Source organism: Pleurodeles waltl, chromosome 1_2 (genome assembly GCF_031143425.1).
Source record: "Pleurodeles waltl isolate 20211129_DDA chromosome 1_2, aPleWal1.hap1.20221129, whole genome shotgun sequence".
Lineage (NCBI taxonomy): Eukaryota > Metazoa > Chordata > Amphibia > Caudata > Salamandridae > Pleurodeles > Pleurodeles waltl.
Genome location: NC_090437.1, coordinates 1,323,395,525 through 1,323,409,589, shown reverse-complemented (window position 1 = coordinate 1,323,409,589; position 14,065 = coordinate 1,323,395,525). Strand labels below are relative to the sequence as shown.

Genomic DNA, 14,065 nt, shown 5'->3' with positions numbered 1-14,065 from the left:
ATAGAATGACATCATCTTTAATCGTGCACCAGATACTTATATGTGCTTGTTAGATATTCCCACCATATTTAGCATAGCATTATGGATTCTGGAGAATTAAGACTGGGTTAAGGGATGGCCTGTATCACCAGTCTTGCCTATCACCTGTCTTGTAAATATGGCCCCCTTTCTCGCATAACACTGCGTGACAAGGATGTTTCATGGCTGTTGCTGTGTGTGTTCCCATGCAACACCCATGAAATCTGATGCATTTTCTTCCTGTTTTTTCCTCTTTCTAGGTGTGTTGCTTTCTAAAATGCCATTAATTATTGTTTATGTGCAGGAAGGTGTCCATTCCTCCACATAAACAATCATTCCTGCAGCGCAGGCACCCTTGCACCAAGGTGCAAGGGTGCGTGCATTGGCGCTAGGCAGCAGATTGTGTGCCAGCGCAGAGGAAAGTACAGGGATGCGTCATATTTCTGTAAGTGCAACACATCCCTGCACTTTCAAAATGGCTCAGAGTGGTGCAGCAAGCTTTTTTGTAGCGCCACAATGCGTCATTTCCTTGTAGATGAGGCCCCTGGTGCCTTATGCAAAAAAACATTTTTGCTGTTCGTATGTACAGATGCCAAATTATGATCCAGTAAGTTATTACCAATTTGCAATTTGGTTTAGCGATTCAGTATTTGGAAGTGGAGTGTTTAGGGCATTCCTTCCAAATACCGAACTGCAGTGTTCTGTATGAATGGTTTGTGACTGAATTATGGTCCTAAAACATAAAAAAAATTCCGACTACTGAGAGGTATCGGTAACCATTCAAGGGGTCACCACGGAACACCTTAACCTTTGAGAATGTAAAAAAATATGTTTTAGGAGCAGGCAGAGGTCCCACGGACCACTGCCTACTTCTTAAAATGAAACTTCAAAGTTTCATTTTTTCTTTTTAAACACATTCTGTTTTACTTTAAGGAAATCAGGCTGCATTAAAACAAAGTTTGCTTTATTGAAAAGCAATCACAAAGTTCTAAACATTACAAGTTTGTAGTTGTATAATTATTTTAATACAAAAAATACTTCAGGGTAAACAGTCGCATGCAGTGATTAGAGTTTTGAGAAAACAGTAAGAGGGGTTTGAGGTGGTTATTAAATTGGCGATTAAAGCACATACCTTTTTTTCACCATATTTCTTTTAGACATCTTTATAACAATAACATCTGTGGCATCATAAACAGAGGCGAGCTGAAGGCAGTGTTGTGCAACGAATGGAACTACTTTACAGCGTATAAATCCATCTGTGAAAAAAACCCATTGAAGATTAAGTTGAAAAATGGAATGCCTGTCTAGCCCCAGCAAGGTATTGTACTCTCATCTTTCAATGGTATTTCCGTCTCATGCACTTCATACTCACCATGGGTTTTATTAACTTATTACCTGATTTATAGTTTGGCGGATAGATATTCTGTCAGAAACACACAGTATCTCTAACTCGCTTCATTAGAAATACCTTAGGATATAATGCATTAGAAATAAAAGGAAAGGAACAGGATATCCTGTCAAACATTAAGGGGGGGCTCAGCAGGCCAAAATCCCTGCGGTGGCTGCAATTCCTAATTGTTCACCAGTTGTGACCTCCCCTACTTATACTCATGAGGATGGTCGATTTGCGAACCCATTTGGAATCACTTTTTTGGAGATCTCTATTTTGTACATTAGGAATTGCGAAATTCCTAATCGTGAGTTATTAAGAATCACGATTAGGAAATCAAAATTCCTGTTTTTTGTACTTATGGCTCTTGGTTTCTTAATATGCTTATATTTACGTTGCACTACTGTGATGTGCAAGATGCAACGTAAGTGATGCTATTTCCTCCGTCTCATCTCCCCCCCAATGACTACACAGGTTTATCTAGCCAGTGGTACAAATGAGGAAAGGGAAATTACATAGGGAGAAAACAGACGCTGGACTCCGCACACTCCCTATTCACTTTCGGAGTCAAAGAGGTCAGCAGAGTGCAGTGGATCCCTTATTAACATCACTGTATCACCAGCTCTCTATGCGTTGATAGGTAACAGGGAATTACTTAAAGCTCAGTCTACAGAATTCAAAATAAATGCACACGAACTAGTTCAACATTCATTCTCAATTGCACATGATTTCAGAATAATTCTCTGCAACCCAAAATGTTCATGCTGCAGTCCTTTAGGAAACAAGGGTTCTTGACACTTGTAATTCAACATCGACGTAACGAGGTCCTATAAGCAGTAACATTGCCTAGTGCAGCACGAGGAAATGTATAATCTCTAGATCCAAGGTGCCCACTGTAGGAAAGTACCATCTTGCCTGGCATGTTACCCCCATATTTCACTGTATATATGTTGTTTTAGTCTATGTGTCACTTGGACCCTGCCAGGCAGGGCCCCAGTGCTCATAAGTATGTGCCCTGTATGTGTTCCCTGCGTGATGCCTAACTGTCTCACTGAGGCTCTGCTAACCAGAACCTCAGTGGTTATGCTCTCTCTGCTTTCCAAATTTGTCACTAACAGACTAGTGACTAAATTTACCAATTCACATTGGCATACTGGTACACCCATATAATTCCCCTGTATATGGTACTGAGGTACCCAGGGTATTGGGGTTCCAGGAGATCCCTATGGGCTGCAGCATTTATTTTGCCACCTATAGGGAGCTCTGACAATTCTTACACAGGCCTGCCACTGCAGCCTGAGTGAAATAACGTCCACGTTATTTCACAGCCATTTTACACTGCACTTAAGTAACTTATAAGTCACCTATATGTCTAACCTTTACCTGGTGATGGTTGGGTGCAAAGTTACTTAGTGTGTGGGCACCCTGGCACTAGCCAAGGTGCCTCCACATCGTTCAGGGCAAATTCCTCGCACTTTGTGAGTGCGGGGACACCATTACACGCGTGCACTATACATAGGTCACTACCTATGTATACCGTCACTATGGTAACTCCGAACATGGCCATGTAACATCTCTAAGATCATGGAATTGTCACCATTCTGGTATTGCGGTGACAATCCCATGATCCCCCGGGTCTATAGCACAGAACCCGGGTACTGCCAAACTGCCTTTCAGGGTTTTCCACTGCAGCTGCTGCTGCTGCCAACCCCTCAGACAGGTTTCTGCCCTCCTGGGGGCCAGACAGCCCTGGCCCAGGAAGGCAGAACAAAGGATTTCCTCTGAGAGAGGGTGTTACACCCTCTCCCTTTGGAAATAGGTGTGAAGGGCTGGGGAGGAGTAGCCTTCCCCAGCCTCTGGAACTGCTTTGATGGGCACAGATGGTGCCCATCTCTGCATAAGCCAGTCTACACCTGATCAGGGATCGCCCAGCCCTGCTCTGGCGCGAAACTGGACAAAGGAAAGGAGAGTGACCACTCCCCTGACCAGTACCTCCCCGGGGAGGTGCCCAGAGCTCCTCCAGTGTGTCCCAGACCTCTGCCATCTTGGAAACAGAGGTGTTGGGGCCACACTGGACTGCTCAGAGTGGCCAGTGCCAGCAGGTGACATCAGAGACCCCCTCTGATAGGCTCTTACCTCTCTTGGTAGCCAATCCTCCTTCCTTAGTAGCCAAACCTCCTTTTCTGGCTATTTAGGGTCTCTGCTTTGGGGAATTCTTCAGATAACGAATGGAAGAGCTCACCAGAGTTCCTCTGCATCTCCCTCTTCAATTTCTACCAAGGAACGACCGCTGATTGCTCCAGGACGCCTGCAAAACTGGAACAAAGTAGCAAGACAACTACCAGCAACATTGTAGCGCCTAATACTGCCTTCACCCTGCACCAGAAGCTCCGAAGAAATCTCCCGTGGGTTGACGGAATCTTCCCCCTGCTAACGCAGGCACCAAAAGATTGCATCACTGGTCCTCTGGGTCCCCTCTCATCCTGACGAGCATGGTCCCAGGAACACAGCAACTCTGTCCAAGTAACTTCCACAGTCCAGTGACTCTTCAGTCCAAGTTTGGTGGAGGTAAGTCCTTGCTTCCCCATGCTAGACTGCAAAGCGGTGTACCGCATGATTTGCAGATGCTCTGGCTCCTGTGCACTCTTCCAGGGTTTCCTTTGTGCACAACCAAGCCTGTGTCCCCAGCACTCTGTCCTGCAGTGCACAACCTTCTGAGTTGTCCTCCGGCATCGTGGGACTCCCTTTTGTAACTTTGCGTGGACTCCGGTTCACTCTTCTTCTAAGTGCCTGTTGGGGTACTTCTGCAGGTGCTGTCTGCTTCTGTGAGGGCTCTCTGAGTTGCTGAGTGCCCTCTCGTTCTCCTCCTCCAAAAGATGACATCCTGGTCCTTCGTGGTCCTCAACAGCACCCAAAAACCTGTACAGCAACCCTTGCAGCTAGCAAGGCTTGTTTGTGGTCTTTCTGCGTGGGATTACCTCTGTAAGCTTCATCGTGACGTGGGACATCCGTCTTCCAAAGGAGAAGTCCCTAGTCCTCTTCTTTCTTGCAGAACTCTAAGCTTCTTCCAACCGGTGACAGCTTCCTTGCACCTTCAGCTGGGGTTTCCTGGGCTCCTACCCTCCCTGGACACTGTCGCGACTATTGGACTTGGTCCCCTTGTCTTACAGGTACTCAGGTCTGGAAATCCGTTGTCAGTGCACTGCTGGTGTTTGTTCTTCCTGCAGAATCCCCCTATCATGACTTCTGTGCTCTCTAGGGGTAGCAGGTGTACTTTACTCCTACTTTTCAGGGTCTTGGGGTGGGGTATTTTTCTAACCCTAACTGTTTTCTTACAGTCCCAGCGACTCTCTACAAGCTCACATAGGTCTGGGGTCCATTCGTGGTTCGCATTCCACTTTTGGAGTATATGGTTTGTGTTGCCCCTATACCAATGTGCTGCTATTGCAACCTATTGTAATTCACACACTGTTTGCATTACTTTTCTTGCTCTTACTTACCTAATTTTGGTTTGTGTACATATAACTTGTGTATAGTACTTACCTTCTTACTGAGGGTACTCACTGAGATACTTTTGGCATATTGTCATAAAAATAAAGTACCTTTATTTTTAGTAACTCTGTGTATTGTGTTTTCTTATGATATTGTGCATATGATATGAGTGGTATAGTAGGAGCTTTGCATGTCTCCTAGGTCAGCCTAAGCTGCTTTGCCATAGCTACCTTCTATCAGCCTAAGCTGCTAGAAACACCTCTTCTACACTAATAAGGGATAACTGGACCTGGCACAAGGTGTAAGTACCTCTGGTACCCACTGCAAGCCAGGCCAGCCTCCTACACCCACCATCTCTGTAGAGAAGCACTTTGTGGATGAGTTCTATTATCGTTTTCTGACAGCCTCTGCGCCCCAATCTGATTTCAGTCAGTCCCGTATTCGCTATTGATTGTGGAAGACCCTCAGTGCAGATGGTTTCTAGATACTTCTTCCCCTCACTTGAACTAATCTTAACGGCAAGCAGCATCTCCAGCACCACTTCCTGACATTCCCTCTGTATGCTTTGTCAGTCTAGACAGGGTTTTTATATTGTTTAAGACTGAGACCCCAACGTTTTCTGTGATATTAGATATGTGTCCTCATTGAAAACCATTCTGAGCAACTTGTATGAGATCAGAAAGAATGAATTAAGTGGCCACCATATGCAAGATAATGAGCAGTGATCACCTCAGTTCATCAGACATGGGTGTCAGCAGTTTTTAAAAAATCGCTTTGTCAATGCAGAATGTTTTACCTGGGTAATACATAACAGCCAAAGCTGTACTGCCCGTGGAACTAAGTTAACAATATTAATAATGTCTCCCAGATGTTTTGGAAGTTCAGACATTTTTCTGTAAATATCTGCTCAAATACACACATTTTCCTCATGTATACATTCTTCTCTGTTATATTTAACCAAGCAAAAGCTTCCTATTTCATAGGCTGGCATGTGCACAGTAGAGCTACTTCTAGTTAGCTGTAGATCTTCCACTAACTCACAAGCTTCTCATTAGAAAAGCCTAGGATAAGAGCTCAAAGATCATAACACAGTCCAGGACAGTTGGCATTGAGAAAATACGCCACCCACATTTCATGTCCAGAGTTCAGAATCAGAAACCCTTGAATCTGTAGTGAACTTAAGGTTTCATGCTTCAACAATCCCAAGCTCACATCTAAAAGGGCATGCTGGTACTTTGAGTAAAGCAGTATTCCTCCCACAACACCCAGTCATCATGAAAAATTGCAAATGTCCTTTTGGTCCTCAGTGGTGCATGTTCTCCTCTAGGTGCCACTTATGACTCTACCTGATTTCTGCCTTTATATGGGGCACCTCAGTCACATTCATAATGAGGATCAGGATGTGGCATTTCTAGGTAGATGTTTAATTCATACAACAAGTACCAAAGGGACAACATGTCTCATTGTTACCATTTCCTTTTGCCTATTATTGAACGACAAATGCCTTAGAGATTCACTAACTCATATGATCAGTAATTATCTTGGCCAGCCTGCTGACTGGATTCAGTAATGGCTCTATCCAGGACAAAAAGGTCTATTGAGGAACTGTCCCCATGTTTCTTTCCAAGGTTCTCAGGCTTCTAACACATTCACCCACTCAGCCATAAAAATTTGTGTAGAAGGCTGGCCTGATTTATAGTGGGTACCAGGTCCAGTTATCCCTTATTAACCTCTTATCTGCTGGGCCTTTACCCCCCCCCCCCCCCCTCCCCATGCTGAGCCATTTTTTGGCTATTTGGGGTAGTTCGTGCTTAGGCCTTCATAACTTTTTGTCCACATAAGCTATCCACGCCAAATGTGCGTCCTTTTTTTCAAACATCCCAGGGATTCTAATGGTACCCAGAGTTTGTGGTTTCCCCTGGAGGAGACCAAGAAATTAGCCAAAATACAGTGAAAATTTTGGTTTCTTCAAAACAATGGGAAAAAAGGGCTGCCGAAGAAGGCTTGTGGTTTTTTCCCTGAAAATGGCATCAACAAAGGGTTTCTGGTGCTAAAATCCCCATCTTTCCACCTTTCAGGAATGGGCCGACTTGAATCAGAAAACCACATTTTTCAACACAATTTTGGCATTTTACTGGGACATACCCCATTTTTACTATTTTTGGTGCTTTCAGCCTCCTTCCAGTTAGTGACAGGAATGGGTGTGAAACTAATGCTGGATCCCGGAAAGCTAAACTTTTCTGAAAAGTAGACAACATTCTGAATTCAGCAAGGGGTCATTTGTGTAGATCCTACAAGGTTTTCCTACAGAAAATAACAGCTGAAATAAAAAAATATTGAAAGTGAGCTGAAAAAAACAGCCATTTTTCTCCACGTTTTACTCTGTAACTTTTTCCTGCAATGTCAGATTTTTTAAAGCAATATACCGTTACGTGTGCTGGACTCTTCCGGTTGCGAGGATATATAGGGCTTGTAGGTTCATCAAGATCCCTAGGTACCAGGAGCCAATAAATGAGGTGCACCTTGCAATGGGTTTTCATTCTATACCGGGTATACAGCAATTAATTTGCTGAAATATAAAGAATGAAAAATAGGTACCAAGAAAACTTTTGTATTTCCAAAATGGGCATAAGATAAGGTGTTGGGAAGCAGTGGTTATTTGCACATCTCTGAATTCCGGGGTGCCCATACTAGCATGTGAATTACAGGCCATTTCTCAAATAGACGTCTTTTTTACACACTGTCTTACATTTTGAAGGAAAAAATGTAGAGAAAGACAAGGGGCAATAACACTTGTTTTGCTATTCTGTGTTCCCCCAAGTCTCCCGATAAAAATGGTACCTCACTTGTGTGGGTAGGCCTAATGCTCGCGACAGGAAACGCAACATGGACACATCACATTTTAACATTGAAATCTGACGTGTTTTTTGCAAAGTGCCTAGCTGTAGATTTTGGCCTCTAGCTCAGCCGCCACCTAGGGAAACCTAGCAAACATTGGCATTTTTGAAAACTAGACACCTAGGGGAATCTAAGATGGGGTGACTTGTGGGGCTCTGACCAGGTTCTGCTACCCAGAATGTTTTGCAAACCTCAAATTTTGGCTAAAAAAAACACATTTTCCTCATATTTCGGTGACAGAAAGTTCTGGAATCTGAGAGGAGCCACAAATTTCCTTCCACCCAGCGTTCCCCCAAGTCTCCCGATAAAATTGATACCTCACTTGTGTGGGTAGGCCTAGCGCCCGCGACAGGAAATGCCCCAAAACACAACATGGACACATCCAGGGGTCATTCTGACCCCCGCCGGCGGCGGTAGCCGCCGGCCTGGCTGGGACCGCCAGAAGACCGTCCCGCGGTCAGAGGACCGCGGCGGTCATTCTGGGTTTCCCACTGGGCTGGCGGGCGACCGCCAAAAGGCCGCCCGCCAGCCCAGTGGGAAACACCCTTCCACGAGGAAGCCGGCTCCGAATGGAGCCGGCGGATTGGAAGGTGTGCGACGGGTGCAGTGGCACCCGTCGCAAATTTCAGTGTCTGCAAAGCAGACACTGAAATTCAAAGTGGGGCCCTCTTACGGGGGCCCCTGCAGTGCCCATGCCATTGGCATGGGCACTGCAGGGGCCCCCAGGGGCCCCACGACACCCCTCACCGCCATCCTGTTCCTGGCGGTCGGAACCGCCAGGAACAGGATGGCGGTGAGGGGGTCGGAATCCCCCATGGCGGCGCAGCTTGCATGGGGGATTCCCAGGGCAGCGGAAAACCGGCGGGACACCGCTGGTTTTCCTGTTCTGACCGCGGCCAAACCGCCGCGGTCAGAATGCCCTGCGGGGCACCACCAGCCTGTTGGCGGTGCTCCCGCCGACCCCGGCCCCGGCGGTCCTTGACCTCCGGGGTCGGAATGACCGCCATCCCATTTATTGACAGAAATCAGAGGTGTTTTTTGCAGAGTACCTACCTGTAGATTTTGGCCTCTAGCTCAGCCGGCACCTAGGGAAACCTACCAAACCTGTGCATTTTTTAAAACTAGAGACCTAGGGAAATCCAAGATGGGGTGACTTGTGGGGCTCTGACCAGGTTCTGTTACCCAGAATCCTCTGCAAACCTCAAAATTTGGCTAAAAAAACACATTTTCCTCACATTTCGGTGACAGAAAGTTCTGGAATCTGAGAGGAGCCACAAATTTCCTTCCTCCTAGCGTTACCCCAAGTCTCCCGATAAAATTGATACCTCACTTGTGTGGGTAGGCCTTGCGCCCGCGACAGGAAATGCCACAAAACACAATGTGGACACATCCCATTTTTTGACAGAAAACAGAGGTGTTTTTTGCAGAGTGCCTACCTGTAGATTTTGGCCTCTAGCTCAGCCGGCACCTAGGGAAACCTACCAAACCTGTGCATTTCTGAAAACTAGAGACCTAGGGGAATCCAAGATAGGGTGACTTGTGGGGCTCTAACCAGGTTCTGTTACCCAGAATCCTTTGCAAACCTTAAAATTTGGCTAAAAAAACACATTTTCCTCACATTTCGGTGACAGAAAGTTCTGGAATCTGAGAGGAGCCACAAATTTTCTTCCAGCCAGTGTTCCCCCAAGTCTCCCGATAAAAATGGTACCTCACTTGTGTGGGTAGGCCTGGTGCCCGCAACAGGAATAGATCACACAACGGTCAATGTTGGTCCTTACATGAGGCAGCTGTTGACCCTGGGGTAATCCATTCCTGATGCAAGCACTAGGTGTAGGCACTCAAGTGGGGTAGTGTTTTTATCAGGACAGGTGAGGAATCACTGGTTGGTATGAATTTTGTGGATCCCAGCATATTCCTGTAGTTTGTGTGACAGAAATGCGAGAAAAATAGAGCTTTTATTCAACATTTCAGCTTTGCAGGGTATTCTGGGTAAGAAAACTTTGGGGAATACACACAAGTCACACCTCTGTGGACTCCCCCGAATGTCTAGTTTCCAGAAATGTTTGGGTTCAGTGTGTTTCTCTATATGGCCGCCGATCCCAGGACCAAAAACACAGGTGCCTGCCTTACAAAACCAGTTTGTTTTGTGATAGATAATTTTGATGTCTCCACAATACGATTTGGGCGGTGGAATTTGGGGCTGAACTAAATTATGGGGGTACTGTCTTGCACGGGGAGACAAGCTCTTACATCCACCAAAGTTGGACAGCTGGACCTTAGGACCATCAGGACCACTTCAATCCACCACCCATGTTGCTGGATCCACGCACTTCATCAGGAGATGGGACCCACGCCACTGGTAGTTGCTGCAGAGGGGTGCCTGCTGAAGCAGAGAAGTAATTCCTTCACTTCAAGGGAGATTCCTTCACTTCTTCTGTTGTAGGCTGAAGACAGGCAGTCCTCGGAGGATGCATGACCTGGAAACAGTTGCAATTGTTGGTAGGAGCTGAAGATACAATGTTGCAGAAGTCATCTTTGCTTCTTTGTTGCAGTTTGTAGAGTTCCTGGATAGTCCAGATGCAGTTCTCTTGGTAGAAGATGAAGTAAAGGATGCAGAGGATTCCTGCTGGAGTCTTGCAATCTGAATTTGAGGAAAGACCCAGAGGAGAGACCCTAAATAGCCCTGAAAGGGGGTTCAGCTACACATGTAAGCACCTCTCAGGGGAGGGCTCTGGCATCACCTGCTGGCACTGGCCACTCAGATGCTCCCAAAGTGCCCCACCACCTTGGAATCTAAGATGGCAAAACTCAGGAGGAGCTCTGAGCACCACCCCTGGGGTGGTGATGGACAGGGGAGTGGTCACTCCCCTTTCCTTTGTCTAATTTCACAGCAGAGCAAGAGCTGGGGGTCCCTGAACCAGTGTAGACTGGATTTTGCAAGGAGGGCACCATCTGTGCCCTTTAAAGCATTTCCAAAGTCTCTGGAATGCTACCCCTCTCATGCCACACCTATTTCCAAAGGGAAAGGGTGTAACACCCCTCTCCCAAAGGAAATGCTCTGTTCTGCCTTCCTGGGTTCTAGCTGCTTGAGCAACAGAAGGGCAATAACCTGTCTGTGAGGTGGCAGCAGCTGGGGTTGCCTGGAAAACCTCAGAAGGCTGGTATGGCAGTATTGGGAGTCCACTGTGGAGTCCCCAGAGTTCATGGAATTATTCAACCAATACTAGAATCAGTATTGGGGTACAATTCCCAGAGGTTAGACACCTTAAATGGCCCTATTCAGAGTTACCATTGTGCAGCTGGACAGAGGTATTGACCTATGCCCAGTGCAAGCGTAAAATAGCATTCCCACATTCACGAAGTCTATGAAAATGGTCCTGCATGGTGTGGGGGTACCCCTGCTAGTGCAGGGGTGCCCTCACACACAGGTACTTTGCTCCCAGCATTCACGGTTGGAAGCCTGACATATAGGTGACTTATAAGTGACCTGGTGCAGTGAAAATGACAGGGAAAGGGTGCATGGCAGTCCTACAGAAGCCTTTGCATGGGCTCCCTATGGTTGGCAAAATTAATGCTGCAGCCCATGGGGATCCCTTGGAACCCCAATGCCCTGGGAACCTAAGTACCATATACTAGGGATCTATAAGGGGTGACCAGCATGCCAATTTGGGTGGAAATACTGGGATACCAGTATGCAGTGACAACATTGAGAGGAGAGAGAGCACAATCACTGGGATCCTGGTTAGCAGGATCCCAGTGACACAATCAAACACACTATCAGGCAGAAATTGGGGGTAACATGCCAAAAAGAGGGTACTTTCCCAAAATGAGTGTCTTATTTTATGTAGCTCCTCATTCTCCATTTTGCCATTTTTAAGCAATGTAAAAATTAGTTCTTACAGGTTACTGGTAAGCAAGTTACTGACATCAGAAGTGCAGAAGGCTGAGTCAGCGTTATTGTTATTCAGACTTGGCGTTGGTGCTTGGATGTCACTGAGGGTCCATTCTTGAGGACTACACTTTTTCTTTGAACTTTATCAATGTCCAAAGCCAAATTCTTGTGATGCAGATTGATGCAATCAATATCCGTTCACTGAAAAAAAAACAAAGGTTAAACTGATGTTATAGTTAGGTGAAAATGTCTGTTTTAATGTATCATTTTAAACTAAAAACACGTTAATTTACCAGTTAAAGATAACTAAAAAAACTATAACTCCCATCAACACCAGTCACAGTGTTATGAGAAAAGAAGCTATTTTAGATGTTATTATTGATGTAATAGAATATGTCATGACATGTAATATCTGGTGTCATAAGGAGTGTATAACAAGAGTTTGAGTTATAGCTACTTCAGTTTTCTATTACTTGTGAATTACAGTGTGTTTATTAGTTTAAACTGTATATTAAAAACTGACATTTTCACCTAACTATAACTTAATTTTATCCCTTGCTCTTTTCAGTGAATTTCTAGGGTTTTTTGGAATGTGAAGTATAAGAAATGGGGTCTTTGGTTGGCAGTCAGGTTACCCTCCTGTCCAAGCAATGGCCCTCACTCAAGTCAGGGTAAAGGAGAATCACACTCAGTTAACTCCTGCTGACCTCCTAGGCAGCTTGGTACGAGCAGACAGGCTTAACTTCAGAAGCAATGTGTAAATTATTTGCACCAACACACACAGTAATACAGCAAAAACACTACAAAATGGACACCACACCAGTTTAGTAAAATAGTAAATATTTCTCTAAATCAAACAAGACCAAAACGACAACACTCCAGCATATACAAGTCAAGATATTAATTTTCAAAAGAATAAAAGACTTAGGGCCATATGTACGAAAGCTTTTTCCCATAGACACAGAATGGGTAAAATCCTTTCGTACATCTGGCCCTTAGCCCCTCATTATAACAATGGCAGTAAAAACAGTCTACTGCTGCGGTGACGGCCGTCAACATACTGTCACCACGGCTACCATCTGTAGGAGGCTGGCCTGGCTTATAGTGGGTACCTGATGGTACTTACACCTTGTGCCAGGTCCAGTTATCCCTTATTAGTAGATTAGTAGTGTTCTAGCAGCTTAGGCTGATATAGGTAGCTAAAGCAGAGTAGCTTGGGCTGAACTAGGAGACATGCAATGCTCCTACCATACCACTTTTATCATATAGCACTATATCACAAGAAAACACAATACTCAGAGTTACTAAAAATAAAGGTACTTTGTTTTAGTGACAATGTGCCAAAGTATCTCAGAGGATATACTCCCTTAGGAGGTAAGTAAAATACACAAAATATATACACAGACCAAAGTCAGGTAAGTAAAACACTTAGAAAAGTAGTGCAAACACTGTAGAACACAATAGGATGCAATAGGAGACAATAGGCCTAGGGGCAACACAAACCCCATACTCCAAAATTGGAATGCGAACCACGAATGGACCCCAGGCCTAGTGTAGTGTGTAGAGGGTTGCTGGGAGTGTAAGTAAACACTAAGGGTGTGCAAGATACCCCACCCAAGACCCTGAAAAGTAGGAGTAAAGTTACCCTACTATTCCAGAAAGACAGTAAAGTCGAGATAGGAGATTCTGCAAAGACATCACTGCAGAACTCGCTGCTGACCGCCTTGTTACTCTTCGCAACACCCAACACCCACCTTCCCTGTTGGAAGCCCAACTTACCTTGGTCAAGGAGGTCTTCTGGCAGGGAATGGGAAGGGGCGCTGCTACCACCAGTAGCGCCCCACCAGCAGAACACTGGCAGGCCGTATCACAGGTCATGATACAGCTGGCGGCGTTCAGCTTGCGGCGTTCAACTGGCGTGGCGGTGCTGGTGGTAGTAGCGCCAGCTTACTACTGTCCGCCAGTATGATCACTGCTGGATTTCTGACTCTCCTGTAGCGGAAGTCTGGCAGTGATCATAATATGGCAGACGGATGGTGTAAGAAAGTACCATCTTGCCTGGCATGTTACCCCCATTTTTTTACTTATATGTATGTTTGTTTTGCCTGTGTCACTGGGATCCTGCTAGCCAGGACCCCAGTGCTCATAAAGTATGCCCTGTATGTGTTCCCTGTGTGGTGCCTAACTGTATCACTGGGGCTCTGCTAACCAGAACCTCAGCCTGGGCCTTGGGAGGCTCCCAAGCCAGAATGGTGTCATTTTTTAGCTGTAGGGGTGCCACCTGGCCACTCCCTACCTCGTGTCCCAAAAACACCACTGAACCCTGCCCTATTTGCCACTTACTGGCCTTAATAGTGAGGCCTGCCCTATGCAGG

At 45.7% G+C, this 14,065-nt stretch overlaps 1 protein-coding gene across 2 annotated transcripts in view; it reads left to right on the top strand.

The window, feature by feature from the left end:
* LOC138296275 (B-cell differentiation antigen CD72-like) overlaps window positions 1–14,065 on the top strand; it is a 383,066-nt gene that overhangs the window by 284,867 nt on the left and 84,134 nt on the right. Inside the window, exon 7 of one of the 2 annotated variants that reach the window (XM_069235250.1) lies at window positions 1,176–1,336. The exons of the other annotated variant lie outside the window; for it this stretch is intronic. Within the exon in view, the coding sequence (XP_069091351.1) occupies window positions 1,176–1,326 (151 nt within the window). The 3' untranslated portion in view covers window positions 1,327–1,336. The remainder of the gene's footprint in view (window positions 1–1,175; window positions 1,337–14,065) is intronic. 2 annotated transcript variants of the gene reach the window in all.